The following is a 19,643-nucleotide window of genomic DNA, read 5'->3' as shown; positions in this document are numbered from 1 at the left end:
AGATGGTTGCTGGGGTTACAAAATGCGAGACAAAAACGGGACGCGAACCGCAGTCTCCTGAGTGAAAGTCCTGTGTTGTTTGACCCATCCACCAGCCCAACCTACCTCCTTATGCAGATTTTCGGTCTTTCATACTACTCGCTACCGTTGTCTCTCTTAATACTACATCATCTTACAGCACCGCCGTCAAGCTGCTGCTCTGCCAGTTGCGTCCCGTACAGATGCTAAAAGGGGATTTTTGCATCGGTATCTGACGCTGAGAGCCACTGACCAAGCATAGGTATTATACAAGTTTGGAGTAGGAACGGGTTGTCCAAACAGGATACAATCACACATTGTCATAGCTGACACCCTATGTCTGTTGAATAGGACCATCATTGAGCTGATATCATGCAGACAAATTAAGAAATTCAAAACTGACCTGACTTTGATTGACAGGTGATCTCTGGAAAGTGCAGTGCCAGCCTGTTCTCATTCCCAGCGCATCAAACACCAACGCTTTGTCACGGCCCTCTGTGTTTGATACCGAAGCACATGGCACCCTTAAGCTTATGTATGAGACACACCAGGCTTTCAACTGTGTCTTTTGCATCATTTTAGTTATGTTACAAATGTACTTCTTTTAAACCCAATCACAATCTTTCCCTAAACCTAACTAAGTGGTTTTACATAGTTTTGTTTGAATTAAACATGTGTTTCCCGTTTTGCGACCATATAATAGAGCATCACAGTTTGAGGTGCAGGGGTACCAGGGGTTGGAATTACAACTCCCGTGCCCACCACGTGATGCCCTGTGGCCCAAAAAGACTTTTCCCAATGGACTTACATGGCGAAAGAGATGTCTGTAAATCAGTGGATAGATTTTTCGAGCGTCACAACCCCCACAAAATTACTTTTATCACTATCATAATTTGATCCATTTGGTCCGATAACATTTGGAAAGATTTAGAAGAGCTGCACAATTAAATAATTGAATCCCCATTTAAGTTAGCAGAGTGCTAAACAGGAAGTAGTGGGCTCGGCCGGCAGAGGTCTCTAGTGCTACTGCTCTATGGGCCCTGTAGTGGGGAAGTAGTGTTGATCATCCGGGTTATATTACACTTGGAAATTAAACTTTTTTGGCCTCATGTGCCACTGAGCAACTCTCATAGGAATAAACGGGGCTCCGCCTTGAATGCTGTATCCAGGTTTTATTATACATCCCTGAGGTGTATCCAATGCAGTGATAAGTGATGCCAATGGCAAAGCTTGAGTATGTGACGAGTTGGGATGAGTGTGTTGCAGTGCAGAAACACAGCAGCAGTGACCAACACCAATGCTCAAACACAATTAGTTTGCCCAACCTTTTGTCTGATTATGCAAGAAATCTAAAGTGTTTATAGTTGTTTTGAACAGCCACAGACAACATGTGAATGTTGGATGGTTGGTTTGAGAAAGTTCCAGAAATGGTCACACTGATTTGCTTTGGAATTGCATTAATTTAATAATGCCTGTTATCTGGAAATTGGGACATTCAAAGCGAAACAGCAAAATAATACATCAAAGACTAATCATAAAAGCAAATAAGGATAATAGTGGATATAGAGACAGTCCTCATAGTCAGACACATTAAGTAAGAAATATGTAAATGGAAATGTGCATACTGTGTGAAAAATATAAGCACTAGCAGGCTGCAGCACATTAGCAAATGTGTTGTTAAGGATTTATTTTGTTGTGACAGTTCCATCAGTTCATTTCCTCTCCATTTCACTCAAGCTTCACCACAGTGAAGCAAATACAGCACTGCTCAGACTTCCAATTTCAAATCTTAATGTTGCAAAGCCTTCCTTTTCTTTCTTTCTTTCTTTCTTTCTTTCTTTCTTTCTTTCTTTTCTTTTTGCTTTTTGCTTAGAATGGGTGACCAAGAATGTATGACTTTGATTGTAAATACACTGCATGTTTAATGGAGAGAGATGTGTTCCATTGTTCACTGATTTCGAATAATTGATACATTTTTGGGATCTTAGCAGGGATGTAAAAACTTTCTTCATATACCATCTTTAAAAAAAGAGTTTACAAAGTGCTTTGACAGACAAAGCAAGCCAAAAGCAGGATATCCAGAGGTCAATATAACAACAGAGAGCTAAACACTGGGGCCAAACAATAGAAAGACAACATTTGGTTGAGTAAAAACAAGAAGACAAAAGACGCAACACATAGTAGAAAAAAGACAAAATAAAAAACAATAAAAATGTGACAAATTAAAATATGCAAATAAAAAAGGTAAAAGCAAAAAAATCAATATGTATATAAATAAATATATATAAATAGAGAACAATCAAAAGAGCAATAAAAGAGACATCACATGAAAGCAAGTCTATAAAAATGGGTTTTAAGAAGCATTTACGTTTGTAATAGAGTTTACTGATTCTTCCTCAGACAGGTTGTTACAAAGTTGAGGGGCCCTGATGGCAAAACACGGTCACCTTTAGATTCAAGCCCGACTTTGGAACGGCCAAAATGGCCCCACCTGTGGATCTAAGGCTGCCAACTGGCTCATATGGGGTCAGCATCTCCACTGCTCCACAGCTTGGAGCTAGATTGTTGTGGGAAAATGTGATAAAATCTGTTTTAATTGAGTTATGGGAAATATACAATGTAACACATATAATAATAGATAAAAGATGATATGTATTTTAGTTTGTGTAGGGAAGAGACCTTCTCCCTCCTTGGATCACCTTCAGTTGTCGCTGTGCAACTGCAAACAGCCACAGATGGCTTACCACTGTTACAGCCGCAGTAGGATGGCCGCCGCTGTATAGCCACAAAAAGCTATGGCGGGCACCAAGCCCAAACGCCTTAAGCGTAGGCGCTCGAAATGCAAGATCAGCTAAATGACTTCATCTAGTGGAAAACTTCCAAAAGAGGTGGTCTTTAGCCTCGAAAATGGCCAATTGAAGATTTACACGCATGTTCTGAGGGTGATCATTGGAGCGTCCCACAGGAGGAGGGTCTTCCTTGTAAAACGATATAAGGCAATGTTAGACAAAGGACCCTTTAGCAAGATATGTCCGGACCTTGCTCGGGCTTTCCTGTGTTGATTTTCTTTCGTGCACATTAAAGCCCTTTTTCTCATCTGACTCCCTCAACTTCTGTGTTCACTCTTTTACGACTTTTAATCTTGTTGTATTTTGAACAAAAAAAGAAGAGCAATCGCGAAGTTACAGCAAGCGTTGGAGTCCGCGCCTTTGTCTGGCCTTGAGCTGCGGACATTTAAAATTTACTTCTCCAAGATGAGCTTTAAAAGTGGTTAGTGAAATCTTAAAATCAATTCTAAATTGAACAGGCAGCCAATGGAGAGAAGCCAGAGCCAGGAATTGGGTGATGTGATGTCTGTTAAAACCAGTGAGAAGACGAACTGCTGCATTCTGAACTAGTTGGACGCTGGTTAATGACAGAAAGGAGGGAGTTACAGTAGTCAGAGTTTGAAAGCATGCGTTTGATTCTGAGGATAGTTCTTATTTTATACTTTTTAGTTACATCTGAGTCAAAAACTACCCCCAAACTTCTGGCAGTGAGCTTCACATTGGCAGACAGGACAGCATGATTTTGGATTCTGAGTTATTAAGTTGAAGAAAGTTTTGCGCCATCCAACAGTCGACATCTAAAACTCCAGCTAGGCTTTCTGGGTCATCAGGTCTTGGAGGAAGGTATATCTGTTGTGTGTTGTCTGTGTAGCAGTGAAAAGAGACGTCACACTGATGGTTTGGCCAAGTTGCAGCATGTAGATAGAAAATAAAATCGGGCCTAAAATTGTACCTTGTAGAACACCACAGGTAATGTGAGTGGTAGAGGATGAGTAATTACCTATGGTGACTGAGGAGGTTCTTTCTAAAAGGTAAGAATAAAACATAATAATAATAATAATAATAATAATAATAATAATAATAATAATAATAATAATAATCAAAAGTGCAGTGTCCTTGATGCCAACCCAAGATTCAAGAAAGTCAATTAAAATGGTGCTAGATCATGCTGAACCTGGAGTTGCGGCCCAGAGCAGAGGTTGAGGATTACAGATACCTGGGTGTCAACATCGACAACAGGCTGAACTGGAAAATCAACAGCACTGCTGTTTACAAGAAGGGGACGAGCAGACTTTATTTTCTGAGGAAGCTGAGATCCTTCAACGTGTGCAGCAGAATGTTGGAGATGTTCTACCAGTCTGTTGTGGCCAGCGCTCTGTTCCCCCCACCCATCTGCTGGGGCAGCACCAGAGCCAGTGACACAAACAGACTGAACAAACTGATCAGGAAGGCTGGCTCCGTTAATAGCTGCAAACAGGAGACATTTGAAGCTATGGTGGAGAACAAACTGTTAATTATCATGGATAACCCCGACCACCCTCTTCACCCCACACTGGTACAATAGAGGAGCACCTTCTCTAAGAGGCTCCGACAGCTTTGATGTCGCAATGACCGCTACAATAAATCATTCCTACCACAGGCAATACAACTTTTTAAGACTTCATCACTAAGTGTTAGATAAGACTCATATACATCACAATACTGCACTATACTGTAGTGCAACTTGCACAAACATAGGTTTTACTTACTTTAATAATATTTAAGTAGTTAATTAAAAAGTAATTTTTATTCCCAACTTGTATATACGTTTGTACATTCTCCACTTTCTTCATTTTTTAAATATTGGTTCTTGTATTCTATCTTATTTATTATTTCATGTAGATTCTGTATGGGTGCTGTGTGTCTGATGTTTTGCTGCCGGAGCACCGTCATTTCCCATTTTGGGATCAATAAAAATCTATCTATCTATCTATCTATCTATCTATCTATTAGACATCCATGATGAGTCGGGAAAGTAAAAACAACCCATTACATACAAAGCGTTCAAAGCAGACTAAAACCTGGGCCTAAAAAAACCTTTTGTTTTGCAGGCAGCATTTTTACATACGTTCAACTCAAGTTTCGGAACTTTGTTTAACATGGACATCCGACATCATAACAGCATGTAAATAAGAGAAAATCACAAATCAGTCGGCAGCAGCGAAACAAGCTACAATGTAAGTTAATAGGGCAATTGTCCAGCTGGTATTTACCTTCACAAAAGTGCTCGTTTTGCCACTGACAGGCTCAGATTAATATTCTAAGTGTCCCTTCAGAGATAGACTTTTACAACCTCTTTGAGACCTTTATGTTTAACCAGAAACAGCTCTGAAGTGGCTGGTGCTAAACCCACCAGACTCCATTTAAAAAAGCAATACTTTTAGCGTGTATAGAGCCAACACATTTTCACATGTTAATCGGTAAACTATGTGTTAATTTTAACCAAAACTAGAGTTGTGATGGTTGGAAAAGTGGTAAGATGAATCAAACCAGCTTGTCATAGTTTTATTTAGTTTCTGTCGACTTTGAATGATGTGTATTTTAGTCTGGTGGTTTTTTTTCAATTTCGCGGATGTTTTTATGTTTAAATAAAGGATCTTACTCTTTAACAGAAAGGTCGACCTCCTTAGAAATCATTTCTATAATGTTATCTGACACTTAGAATATTAATATGAGCCTGTCAGTGGCAAAACGAGCACTTTTGTGAAGGTAAATACAAGCATTGTGACATATAAATGACATTGTTTTTGTCATCGTTAGGAGCCGGAATCGAAATCGTGATCAAAATTCAGTGAAATGCACAGCTCTATTTTTCATTTCCAAGATCAAGAATGAACCTTGACATTCACAGTAGTATGCAACTGGGACACAATGCTAGTTTCCCCAGACTCAAACATGCTAAGATGGATAGTTTATTGATATACTTGAGAAGGGTAGGGAATAGTGTCTGAGAGTCAGAGCATGGCGGCAGACAAACACCTCCACAGACACTTAGAGTCCTCCAGAGCCAAACAGCCGTCACTCACACAGCAGAAGCCGGCTGATTGCACGTCACCACCTATCAATCTGTGTTAGCCCTCTGGGAAATCTACTTGACAACCAGGTCCCTGGCCAGGCAGTGCCATTGGCGGATCCATTGGGTGGCAGGGAGATAAGGTTACCACCACACACACACACACACACACACACACACACACACACACACACACACACACACTACAGAGCAATAGATTGGAACTCTATTGGGTACACTGGAGAGTTACACACAGTGTCTCAGTGCTATGCTGACAATAACAGACACAAACTAAATGGGTTCATTAGTCCCTCTTACTCTTGAGTGAACAATCCAATAGCCTTGTGTGCTATTTTAAGCCCAATTAGATATTAGGGGAGCTGAGAACGTTACAGAGTAGACAAGTAATGAGAGAAGTCATTGACAAACCTGAGGTACTAATGCTGCTGATCTTATCAATATGTGATGTGTTGTAACTTACATATTTGGTTACATTTATTTCAAAGCAGCACAGTGCCTTTGAACAGCCTCAGGAAGACTGACACAAACCAGATTTTTGTACCCTGATGCCTATTTACAGTTGGTTTTCCACTTAAAAAACAAAGGGTCAGTGTTTAGATCCTCCTGATGTTGTTGCATTTGCATAAAGTGTATTTGTCCACTTCCATGTTGATAAGATGTATTAAATACTTGACAAATATCGCTTTAGGTACATTTTGAACAGATAAAAGAATGTGCGTTTAATATGTGATTAATCGCGATAAAATGTTTTGATTGATCGATTGACAGCCCTAATTTTAACCAAATGAGGGATTTTAGTGTTTGGACGTCTGGATCTCAAGTTTTTAGAGAAACAAGTTGTGCAAACAGCCCCTCCTGTGTCCTGTGTCTGCCGGACAGCACCAAAGAAAGTAATTGTTAACGTGAAACAGATTTATTCAGTGATTTTACTGGTTTTGATTACCTGGTCTGTTTGTTTTGGACCAGAAGAAGCGGACTGCAATGATGGCAATGGTGGTGAAGACAACTGCTGTGTCTTAAATTGCACACTTCTGTACTTGGTACTCTGGAACAGGGGACTGTACTCAATCAAAACAGTTGCCATGTTTGCTTCTGGTCAGTGCATAACTAGTCTATATCCACGACCTTCCACTTCCGGGATTGCTCCGTTGCTGCCGAAAATTTCACCGTATGTCCTTCTTTGCGGCCGGATGTCTGAATTTTAAACTCCGGTCGATTTATGAGGACTATGGTTAATTGCTAGCCAGACCTTCCTCCGCAGCGCTGTGAAGGAAGGTCTAGCAATGCAAGACTAGTGCATATTGCGATTTGAGACAACACTACCTTCTCGCAGTTTGAGTACATAGTGTACACAGTATACTACATGTGAGTGACCTCACGGAACTATCCGAATTGAGACACACCTAACAACTCCCATGATCCCACACTACTTCACGATGTCACCAAACTATTGTTTTATTTGAGAAAATGACATATTGTCCGTTTAGGTAAAAGGACCAATACCAACATATAAAATCTAATCTAAAATATCCAACATTCGAAATCCTAGTGAAATAACAGTACAGAAGTATTATCGGCAAAAATGGACTTAGAAAAACAAAAATAAAAGCATTTGTTTTGCAGAAAATAATATGTGCGTTTCCGCATGTTATTATATATTAAATAATAAATTGTTAATGCGATGCATTAATGCATAAGTTGCATTTTACTGTTGTAGCTGCAAGGTGGCTTCTGTAGTTGTACTGGCTTTATATACTTTAGTGGTTCTTATCTGATAAGGTTGGCCCCTATCAAATCTGGGGGGGTGTGAGTGGATTAATGGAATAGGAAAGATGAAAGAACAATGTTCTTCTACACACATTTGTATTGTATGTTTTGATGACTGATATTTTTTGTAAACTAAAGTACAGTATCATTTTACCTCTTTGGGCCTTAAGCTGTTATTTAAATGAAACCATTTTAGAAGTTGAGAGTGGAAATGTCTCTTTGGTGTAATCGTGAACAACTCAGACATCTGCAAGGTTTCTTTATATGAGGAGTCACAAGCCAAAAAGTTTGGGAACCACTGGTTTAATCCTAAACAATGTATTTTATAAGATTGTCACATGTCATTTCATGTAGAATCTTAATCTTAAAAGTAACCGGTAACTATAGCTGTAAAATATATGTTGTGTGGTAAAAAGAACATTATTTCCCACTGAAATGTAGCACATAAGTATCAAGTAGCATACAATGTAAATACTCAAGTAAAGTAATTGTACTTAAAGGAGAAATCTGGTCGCTTTTTACCTAAATCTTGATCGCTAGATGTATCTGAGTACTGTCAATAGGAAAAAAAAAAAAGAACAAAATCGGTGATAGCAAACTGGAGTTGCTGCAGCTAATGGCCAGAGCCCCCAGTTAGCTAAAATGCCAGTTGTGGGGGCATATTATAAAGAGTGCCTTTGTGCCTCCTAAAAGACACAAAATGCAATTAAAATTTTTGTGCAACATGAACAGGGCCCTTACGTGACAACAAGATGCGTTTTCAACTCAGACATTGTGAAGAAACCTTTTAAATTCAAAGTTTGTACTGTCACCTACCTCTTTTTCCATCAGTCGCTTCACCGAAAGCCAAGACGAGTCGATCACAGAGGTCATGCCGACGAAAACTTGAAGTTTATTTCCCCCTCAAAAATAGGTAATTGAGCACTGTAGTGGTTATGACCATATCAGTCACTATGTAACTACATGGAAAGGTCCAAATGATGCCTGTGGCTTGCACAGTAATAGCGTTACTGAAGGCTAGCTCTAGTCTTGCGCTGAAGTCCCGTGGGAATTCAGTTGTTGCAGGAAACAAAGGCATGACCTCAGTGATTGACTGTTCTGGGCTTTCGGTGAAGCGACCGATGGAAAAGAGGTAGGTGACACTACAAACTTTGAATTTAAACGGTTTCTTCACAATGTCTGAGTTGAAAACGCATCTTGTTATCACGTAAGGGCCCTGTTCATGTTGCACAGAAATTTTAATTGCATTTTGTGTCTGTTAAGACAAAGGCACTCTTTAGAACATGCCCCCACAACTGGCATTTTAGCTAACTGGGAGCTCTGGCCATTAGCTGCAGCAACTCCAGTTTGCTAGCACCGATTTTGGTCTTTTTTTTCCCCTATCAACAGTGCTCGGATACATCTAGCGATCAAGATTCAGGTAAAAATCGGCCGGATTTCTCCTTTAAGTACTGTAGGCTTTTAGTGAATGTACTTAGTTACTTTCCACCACTGATTAGTTGTATGTATCTTTAGAAGGTAAATGTTTGTGTATGATGTACATCCCCCCACCCCCCCACTCAATGCGCACTGTGATTATACACTCCCCCCCCACCTCCCCACACGAACATGTGATCTGTGTATCATTGTGGGACTGCAATCATGACAATCATAATTATTACATGTTTGGATTTGGTGTGTGTGTGTGTGTGTGTGTGTGTGTGTGTGTGTCGGAAAGGTGTGTCTATGTGTCTATATGTTTGTTGGGTGACCATACAGATGTATTTTATGTTTTATGTTATCTGTTGATCGTTGGAGCAGATGATGCAACAAAATGTTCTGTGTGAACAGACAATTAAGTTTTATCTTATTTTATTTTATCTGATTTTGTGTATCTGCAGTGTGTCCAGATAAGGAGCCAGGACTGCAGCCATGGATGCCAGGACACAGTGAAGACCACCGCGTTACGATCGGCTACGGCAGGAAGGTCCTCCTCACAACTTCAGCTACGGTCCACTCCATTGAGATCCTTAATGGAGGTAAGCTAGACTCATCCATCTTATGTTTGTTTTTCTCTAAAAGTCACAGTGAAATGGTAATTAAAGTTTCTTTATCTTATGTGATGTGACAATACAGTATGTGTATATGTATATATGTATATATGTGAAAACAGAATAGGTTGGTGGGCTCTAGTTATGGAGGGATTTAAATCAAATCCTTTAAATGTGATTGGGTTCCTTAAATGTGGGCGTGGCTTGGGGGCACCTGGGTAGCCCACGTGGTGGAGCGTGCTCCCCATGTACAGAGGCTCAGTCCTTGCCAAGTTAGTGCAAGTCTACTGGAGAATGTAGAAGAAAACTTAGCTAAATTTGCACCTGCTGCGGTTACTTGCAACCGCCCGCCCTGCTAAAAAGGCAAAGAAAAGAGACTGAAGCTGAAAAAGCGGTGACTAAAAAGATAGAGCTAGTCGGAGCCCTGAGGGCAAGGGGAGGGGTGCAGCATGGTGGTAGCACTGTGGCATAAAAGCAAGAAGGTACAGGGGCTTGAACCCAGGCTGTCCAATGTGGAGTGTACATGATCTCCACATGTCTGCATGGGGTTTTCTTCGGGTGCTCCGGTTTCCACCACTTAAAAAAACATGTTCCCCTCCCTCTCCCTTAACTGGAAGTCGCTTTGGATAAAAGCATCAGCCATTGGCGATTTTAAACCCTTTTTAGGGGGATCACCCCTAAATTTCATCTCATCCCCCCTAAAAATTATAAAAAAAAACTAAAAAAAAAACTTGTCTTACTAGCTTTTTAAACAATACCAACCCTGCCTTTAAGTGTTCAACGGAGCATCCAGTGAAGTCACACTCACATCAGCTGATCGTCAGCTGTTTTATTAATGCCTGGTATCCGTGGCTCATTGATGCATCATCTTTTTGGCTAGCAGCTCATTAGAAACATTCAAACCTATAGTCATTCAAGTGAGCCAGGCTGCCTGAACATTCAGAAAACACCAGTACATTCAGGAGATGATGTGTGAAGTTACAACAGCTAAGTACTCACCACTTCACTACTGAACTGGAATCATTGCACTGCAGACCTGCTAACACAGGTGTGTGTGTGTGTGTGTGTGTGTGTGTGTGTGTGTGTGTGTGTGTACATGCCTGCATGCGTGTGTGTGCGGGTGTGTGTGCTCAGGGCCTTAAATGGTAGGAAGAGCAGTGTGAGGGCAGTGGGGCATGACGAAGCTGCCAGCAGGCTTCACCACCACCCATCCTCCCTCTCTCTCTCTCTCTCTCTCTCTCTCTCTCTCTCTCTCTCTCTCTCTCCCCTTTAGGGAAGCTGGTGATTGCTGACACTAACCGGGCCATACTGCTTCGAACAAAACACATTCTGATCGGGAACAAAGGGGAGCTGCACATTGGAAGCCCAGACTGTCCTTATAAAGGCAACCTCACCATCTCCCTTTTTGGAAGGTATAGTTGTATGAAGTTTAGCATGAAAACACAGTGATGGGCAATTGCAGCGATGTGTTTTCAAAAAGTGGTGCTAATCAACATATTAACACAGGTTATAGTCAGTTTAACTACTCAAATCAACCAATTATGTGTTATCTGATATTGTGAACCCAGGGTCCGAAATTAACACTCGCCAAGCGCCAAATGTTTGTAGATTTTCTGTTTGGCAAGCAAATCTTGGAGGGCTATCTGCCACATGGTGGGTAAATGTTTGTACCAAAATAAGTCTAATAAGCTACGTTCTGTCTGCACATCGAAGCTTCACACATACAAACGTTCACTGACGCAAACACGCACACACACACAGACACACACACACACACACACACACACACACACACACACACACACATACACACACACACACACACACACACACAACGGAACACCAGCCACCATGTCACTTCTGTTTACTAGTTAGCGTTTACCTCAGGCTATTTAATTAGCCATTATGTGGTGATCTTTGGCAGGAGTTAGCCAGCCTTCCAAAACAAAGCATTATGAAAACCAGCAGGACTTACAGCCCAAACCAGAAAGTTTTATGTTACAAAACCCCCAGCAATCCTGCTGGTGGATTTTTTCATCCATCCGCCAACTTAGCTGGTGAGTCAACAAAGTTAACTCTGGACACTGTCGGAACCTATATTGGCCTGTCATTAAAAGTAAATTTTGTCAATGTGGTCCTTCTCTGATATGATCAATGCAATATAGTTTGATGGATTACATATTTAATGCAAAAGAGATTTATATTAAGCTGGATGTCTATGAAATGCCAGAAATATTTACTGGAGCACCAAATGTGGATTCATCTGCCTCTGAAAATAGTCCCCAACAAATCCACTATTTCCTCCTGTATAAGTAATATCTAAAAAACTACAGTGGAAAGCTGTTTTTAAAAAAATGAAATGGTCTTTTCATGGGATGCCTTTTTGCCATTATTTGGAAAATCCTCTAAATGATAAAAAGCCCTTTTAAATATGGTGACGTGATGTCTACATTAGGGTCAGAAACACGAACACTGAAGCATACTTTCTTGCCTCAAGTGTTATTAGCAGAAAAGACATTATTAAAATGTTTCAAATTATCCCACACTGTTCTCAGATTGGATGACAGTGATGAGGAACACAGCTACTTTGGGAGGAAGTACATTGGCGTGGGGACAGGAGGGACACTAGAGATCCACGGAAAGAAGAAGCTGTCATGGACATTCCTCAACAAGACCCTCCAGCCCGGAGAGAGCAACCAGAACAACTACCTGTTCCAGAGAAGCTGGGGGAGCCGAGGCATCATTATCCACGCCATCGACCCCAAGACTGGAGAGGTGCTGCACGATGACAGGTCAGGGTCGCCTCACAGTAGAGGCTGCGTCCTGGCGGCTGAACAATCATGAGACTCTTAATTAAAGCAGTAATGATGTGCTTTGCTGATATCCTATAATCTGTCTAAGCACAGGGTTGTAATGAAGGAGACAAATATGGGTGTCAAACTCAATTTCACAAAGGAACTGGAAAATGAGAATCACATCACATGTACAGTTTATTTGCATGATTTTATTTAATTGGAAAAGTAAAATATTTTTGACTGTATTATTGCATGTCTCATATAAGTCAGCAAAAAAAAAGAAGTTCCTCAGTTGTCATAGAATTTAGCAAAACAATGCATTCTGATTACATTTTTAAAAGTAGGCTACCACACAGCCGACTCACAACAACCTGTTTCACAGCCTGAATATGAAAACTCTCTGCTTCTTAGGGAATTTCTGAGTCTCAAAGTCAACAAATCTGCCGAAGTCGTCTTTGAGTGATGCGTAATTGCGGTTTGCAAACATTTTCCCGTCTTTTTGGTTTGGCGCACAACTAGGCGGGCCAAAATTTATTCTGAACCTAAATTGATTGGATCAAAATTTGCGAGGGGCCAGATTTGGCCCGTGGGCCTTGAGTTTAACACGTGCTCTAAAGGCTCTAACATTGTTTCATGCAGGGATATTAAATGTAGGAATTGATATCATCCTTAATATCTGTTCATGCTTAATTAACCATCATATTTTTTACACCAAATGCAGGGCAGATTATTTGTTATACAGATTGTATTGTGGTAATTAAATGATTGTGATTTTTCAAGCAGGAAGCAAGGCATTGGACTGCATCCAGTCTCCTCTAATTGACTGTCATTAGACTTTGTCTTATTAAAGGTGACAGCCATAAAATGCACTTGGTTAAAAGCAGTTAATATGCAGAGAGTTAACCGCAGTGAGAGATTAGAGAACAATTAAACAATAATTATAAATCTATAAACAGCAAATACTGCTTTATAGTGGGATAGTGTTTTACTAATGGGTGCCATCAGTTGTTCAACTTATATTTGATTATGTTGTTTTGCTCTTGCGCTCATGAAGGGTTATTTTAGATTTCATATTTCATGAAGCTACACTCTATTCAATTCAATTTTATTATAGCCCAATATCACAAATCACACATTTGCCTCAGAGGGCTTTACAATCATTACAGCATACAAAAGCCTCTGTCCTTTGACCCTCGCATCTGACAAGGAAATATTCCCTAAAAAAACCTTTAACGGGGAAAAATGGTAGAAACATCAGGGAGAGAAACTCCGTCTCCCAGGACGGACATACTTGATATAGAGTTGTGTGTACCGAACAGACCAGCATAATTACAGTATAAACAATCCATATGACAACATGATACATAGAAATTGAGAGGAGAGAGAGAGAGAGAGAGAGAAAGAGAGCGATGCACAGCAACAATAACAATAGCAATCCTAACAACTATAATAATAATAATAATAATAATAATAATAGAAATATGACTAATAATAATTATAGCAGTAGCGGTGAATATAATCAAATAACAATAATAATAACAGCAGTGTTAGTAGTAACAGCAGTAATAAAAATATAAACATGACTAATAGAGCTTAGATCGGCCCAAAAAATCAAGCCCGAACCTACCCGAGCCCGAGCACGTTGCGTCCGAGCCCGGCCCGGCCCGACACATTAACTGTAATTATGAGCCCGAGCCCGATTTAAACCCAACAATTTTTTAATACGTGGGCCGTTATAACTGACGTTCTCAACTACAATTCTGTAGTAACAATTGATCTGTTTAGAATAATACAACAAGGACGAAGCCTGTAAACTGCGCTGTTTGTTTAGAATGGAACGGAACGCAAATGGATCTGAATGAAGAAACGTAAAAAAAATAGAAACAATGATGAACAACATATTGTTGTCACTGCCCACGACTTGTTTAAACTGCTTTCATACCTCCGACTTTCCTCCACACTTGCTCAAAGTTAATTCTCCTGTTTTCTTTTTTTCTTTACATCTTCAAGCTACCGGTGTGATGCGTGCGAGAGGAGGAGACTCCGCGTATGAAGTGCTGCATTTTGTAATTGCAGCCTAACTTTTGTACACATTTGTTACTTTTATATAGCCTATATATATATTTATAATATTTCTGATTATGGCATAGCTTTCTCCCCACCCAAATAGGATAATAAGGTAATGGATAAAAAAAAAAAAAAAATTGCTTGATCAAGGGTCCGGCCCGGGCCCGGCACGGGCCCGGCACGGGCCCGGCCCGGCCCGAGGATGTGGCAGAAAATAACGGCCCGAGCCTGACCCGAGGTCCGGTCTGGCTCGGGTCGGGCTCGGGCTCGGGCCGAGAATCTAAACTCTAATGACTAATAATGATAAAGGTAGCAGTTGGTGTCAAGCAGGATCGTGGCAGCAGGTGCAACCACAATCCAAGGAAACCTGCGAGACGAGAAAGCACAAGGACTCCGGGGAAGAAGCTAACTTAGTAACATGCATTACTGAGACATGAATGCACACAGATGGAGTGAGAGAGCTCAGTGTGTCATAGGAAGTCCCCCGGCAGTCAAACTATAGCACCATAACTAAGAGCTGGTCCAAGGCAAACCTGAGCCAGCCTATACTGGCACATTTAACGGTGTATTGATAATTCTCCCTTTCAGTAACACCTTTTAACACCTATACAGGATGCAAATGAATGTAAATAGAAAAGAGGATTTCTGACCCACAGATCACTGGTCTTGGCAGGTACCAAATGATGAAGTTCTTAAATATGGGAAGTGGGTTTTTCACTTACAACACAAAATTATCATTATTTATGTTTAGGTTGATACCCTGTTTACAAGCGGAGTGGTTTTCAAAATGCGTTTTCTGGCCCGTTTTTGTTTTAGGATGGAAGGAAGACACAATATTGAGTTTGTTTCTTTCCCCTGTTCCTCCCTTCACTCCACAGGTTTGACACATATCGTAGTAAGGATGAGAGTCGCCGCCTTGCAAAGTATGTGGATGGAGTGGAGGCGGGGCTCATACTGGCCATGGTGGTCAATGACGAGGGCTCCAACAACTTGGAGGACTCAGCCAAGAAGAGCCTCTTCAGGCTGGGCAGCCGTCACATCACCAGTCTGGGATTTCGGTGAGCTTCTGATATATTGTTTTTGACATTAAATAACATCACCTGCAAACAAACACAAAACTAATGATCAAAAATAAAAATAAAATATAATTTTAGATTAATAAATATGACACAATTTGTAAGTTACAGCCTGCATAGTCTCGCATTGCCAGACCTTCCACCACAGCGCTGCCAAGGAGGGTCTGGCTAGTCCACACAGCATTCTGGGATAGGAGAAAAACATGCTCTGGTTTATTGGCATTTCTTTAAACCAATCACAATCGTTATTTAGTCGTGCAACAGAAAACTCAGATTGGACAGATAGTCTAGCTAGCTGTCTGGATTTACCCTGCAGAGATCTGAGGAGCAGTTAACCATAGTCCTCATGAATCCACCGGAGTTAAAAATGCCCACACAAAGAAAGCGGAAGGTGAGGGACATCCGGAAAAATTTCCGGTGACACCTGAACAATTCCGGAAATTAAACGCATCAATGTAGACTACACCCTGCAGATCTGAACTATAAGCTAGCCTTGGGCAATCCTTTCTATTTTCATATCGACCAATCATAGTTACTCAAGTAGACGATCTGATCAGCAGTCTGACAGGCAGGCTACATTCAACACTACGCTTACACTTTCATCAATGAAACTAGCTACACCGGCTTGGCTCCAAATGCAAATGACTCCAGCTTAGCTGACGTGCAGCGGTAAGCATGTTTCCTCATTTCCGGTTGATGACACTTTGTGTTGCTGATAGCATCTTGTGTCGGTAGATCAACCCAGTTGATTGTCTCATATTCTTCATTACAGCGGCAAATTATCAGCTTTACATTTAAACCTACATTCCAGCGCTCATAGCTTGTTCCTTTTTTTTAACAACGTTCTCGCTAATCCCACAGTTGTTTACACGCTATTAAGTGTTAGCTACTTTGGTTTAGCAGTTATTGATGGTTTCTCCCTCTCCTGCTCTCTGTTGATTGGCATGTCAAATGTTTAGCTATTCCTCTACCTCCTTTAGAGATACTTGAACATGTACAATGATAATAACTGTAGTTTATTTGTGGGAGGTGAGGCTCGGCACCAGAGAGACTCGATTATTTACCTTAGCTGCTGGAATTTAGCCCCCAGTAGTCGCTGCTAACCTGATGTAGCTCCTGTTAGCCATCCTCTTTCAGCAGCTGGGAAGCCAGGGAGGCTGGATGACGAGAAGAAGCATAGCCCATCAAGTGTCAGATCTGTGGAAAAGAGACGGGAGACTGGTTTGAAATTAAGGATTTAAAATTCACTCGTCACTCATGCTGATTAACTCAGCTCAGTGGGCGGATATGTCGCTCCACCAGAATCATCTGTAAATGCACAGTAGGGCATTGATAGATTATTTTTTATAACATCTTAGTTCTGTTAGTATGTTAGACTAGTTAATACCGCCTTAATATCGGTGTGGGAAAAACCAATCGGCGATCATCCCTTCAGTCGATGACATACAATCTGATCGCCGATCAGCACAAGCCTACTATCTGCTCAGTTCTTCCAATTCAAACTCATACAGTTGGTATTCAGCTGCAGCTCACACCATGTCGGGAAAGAAAATGTGTGTTGTTGAAGCCTCCAGCACTTTATTGTCTGGAGCATTCTTTTTATTGATCGCTGTAAATTAATGAGACAATGTTACAATGTCGGGTGAGTCCCAGGGTATAGTTGTCTGTTTCTAATTAATCCCTGCAGCTTTTGGGGACCTTTTGGTACTTTTGGATTTCCAAAACACTATCTCCTATCTACACCTGTACAATCTATTGGAATTCAATACAACAGCTCTGCCATTAATTCTGTAATTTAATCCTGTAAATTCAGTAATATGTTTATTATAGAGGTCATAGTTAAAGGTGGTGTTGTACTGGCCTGCATTGAATATACATGAGTGGGGCAGGAAATTAGAAACACCTCTCAATATAATGTAGTCCAGTACAAAACCATCACCTGATGAATCTACTTTAAGTCCAATATTTACTCTCCTTTTAGCTCTGGTTTGGTCGCCACCAACCCCTGACAAAAATGTCTGGCTCTGTTCACCTGCCAGTCTCTTAACTATGTCTGTATGCTGCATAGACTGTAAAAATAATGGACGGAGCGTCCAGGTCTGAAACCTGACGCCAATGCGGAATACCTGTATTCTTCCAGCATGGGGTGACTCCACTGGCTCCAAAAAGAAGTCTGTTTCTTTAGATGTCTATAAGAAAATAGTCTATATACACGACGTTCCACTTCTGGGATTGCTCCGGGATTGCTCCGGTGCCGCTGGAAATTCCGCCAGATGATTTGGGCCGGATGTCCATTACCTTCATAGCCTGACAAGCCAGACCCACATCAAGATTTTGGGTCTGGGAACTCACCATTGGCAGGGCTCAATCCGAGGGGCGGGATAAATGGTTGTCTTTCAAATTCCCTCTGCACTCATTGCCAACCAGAGCAACGCTAGTTGATAGATTCAACTTTTGCCGTATCCGGTCGGCAAAACTCCGAACACATCTTCCTTTTTTAAGAATGACATCAGTGCTTAACTCCAAGTCTTCCAGAGTCACGGCCAAAGCTGATTTGAAAGACCGCTGTTCGCCAGCAGCAGCAGCCATCTTCTTTGTTTTCAAGTAGCAGGGAATTCATACGGCACCGTCGGAACTCTGCCGTCCTTATGTTAAGCCTGCCCACCGACTCTATACACGATGTGATTGGCCTGACCAGAATTTGGTTTTTCCAGCTTGCAAGCCAACAGAGAGTTGCTAGACTGACCCCGGGCTAGGGTGCGTCTAGATTTCTAGGCTATTACCTTCAGCTTTCTTTGTGTTGGCGTTCTAAACTCCGGTGGCTTTATGAGGACTATGGTTAACTGCTCCTCAGATCTCTGCAGGGTAAATCCAGACAGCTAGCTAGACTATCTGTCCAATCTGAGTTTTCTGTTGCACAACTAAAACAACTTTTGAAAGTACACAAAACCAGTTCCTTCCCGAGGCTATTTTGCAGAGGCACCGTTGCTCCGTACGTGTGATTGTGATTGTGATTGGTTTAAAGAAATGCCAATAAATCAGAGCACCTTTTTCTCCCATCCCAGAATGCTGTGTGGACTAGCCAGATCTTACTTGATTTAAAGTTTAAAGTTTGTTTAAAGTGAAGATTTAAAAGTAGAGCATGATGTTCATTTAGTAAATTATGGTCCTATTTATTTTAAAATAGGGTTAGTTACTGTTAAGTGTACTGTAAGTCTGTGCTACCAACATTGCCATCTTGAGTTCAGCTTGCATCACGTTTTCTGCCTCTGTCTGTCCTTTCATGATGAAGGATGAAATCATCTGTGTGCCCTTATGTGCCTCTTCTGCGCGATGGTGCCGCTGTGTTTTAATGTGCTGGGTAATGTCATTTTCCCCACCATGTGCTACATTAAAATCAATGCGACACACCTTACAAAAGGCGTGGAGGTTGTCGATATGACTAGGTAAGATGCATGTAAATTGTTGCGCCCAACACTGTTGAAATGTACAGCTATATTTTGATTTCTTTCCGGGAACACCGCCTTCACCTGCCATTTTTATCTGCTCGCTTTCGGGTTTGAACTTTCCGCGAAGCTTGCGCACCGATCAACTGCGCAACTGAGTTATAGGTTGCCAGGTTGAGGTGACAAACAGGTTGAAAATTGTATATGGTGTGTGGATTGTGTGAATAGGATGTGTTTCATACAAGATCTGGCAACTGGTCAACATTAGACCAACATATTGGCCTGATTATTTATAAAGGAGTTTGGGCCATGCAAATTACGTTTCCCGGGAGAAATAACAAACGGGGAGGGGTTCGGGAGATAGGGGGGAAACCCGGGAAAAACGGGAGTGTTGGCAGCTATGATGTAGACATAAAAATTAAGCCAGGCCTTGATAAACTCACAAAGGTGGATATATGTCATTTAACATGTGTGTGTGTATATATATATATATATTTATTTATTTATGTGTGTGTGTGTGTGTGTGTGTGTGTGTGTGTGTGT

General features: G+C 41.1%; 1 protein-coding gene across 2 annotated transcripts in view; it reads left to right on the top strand.

Annotated features, from left to right (window-relative positions):
* LOC116050761 (cell migration inducing hyaluronidase 1) overlaps window positions 1–19,643 on the top strand; it is a 252,036-nt gene that overhangs the window by 118,678 nt on the left and 113,715 nt on the right. For both annotated transcript variants that reach the window (XM_031300979.2, XM_031300980.2), the window contains exons 3-6: window positions 9,567–9,704; window positions 10,990–11,128; window positions 12,272–12,508; window positions 15,457–15,636. In XM_031300979.2, the coding sequence (XP_031156839.1) occupies window positions 9,567–9,704; window positions 10,990–11,128; window positions 12,272–12,508; window positions 15,457–15,636 (694 nt within the window). The remainder of the gene's footprint in view (window positions 1–9,566; window positions 9,705–10,989; window positions 11,129–12,271; window positions 12,509–15,456; window positions 15,637–19,643) is intronic.

This window comes from Sander lucioperca, chromosome 3, assembly GCF_008315115.2.
Source record: "Sander lucioperca isolate FBNREF2018 chromosome 3, SLUC_FBN_1.2, whole genome shotgun sequence".
NCBI lineage: Eukaryota > Metazoa > Chordata > Actinopteri > Perciformes > Percidae > Sander > Sander lucioperca.
This window is presented reverse-complemented; position numbering and strand designations above follow the sequence as displayed.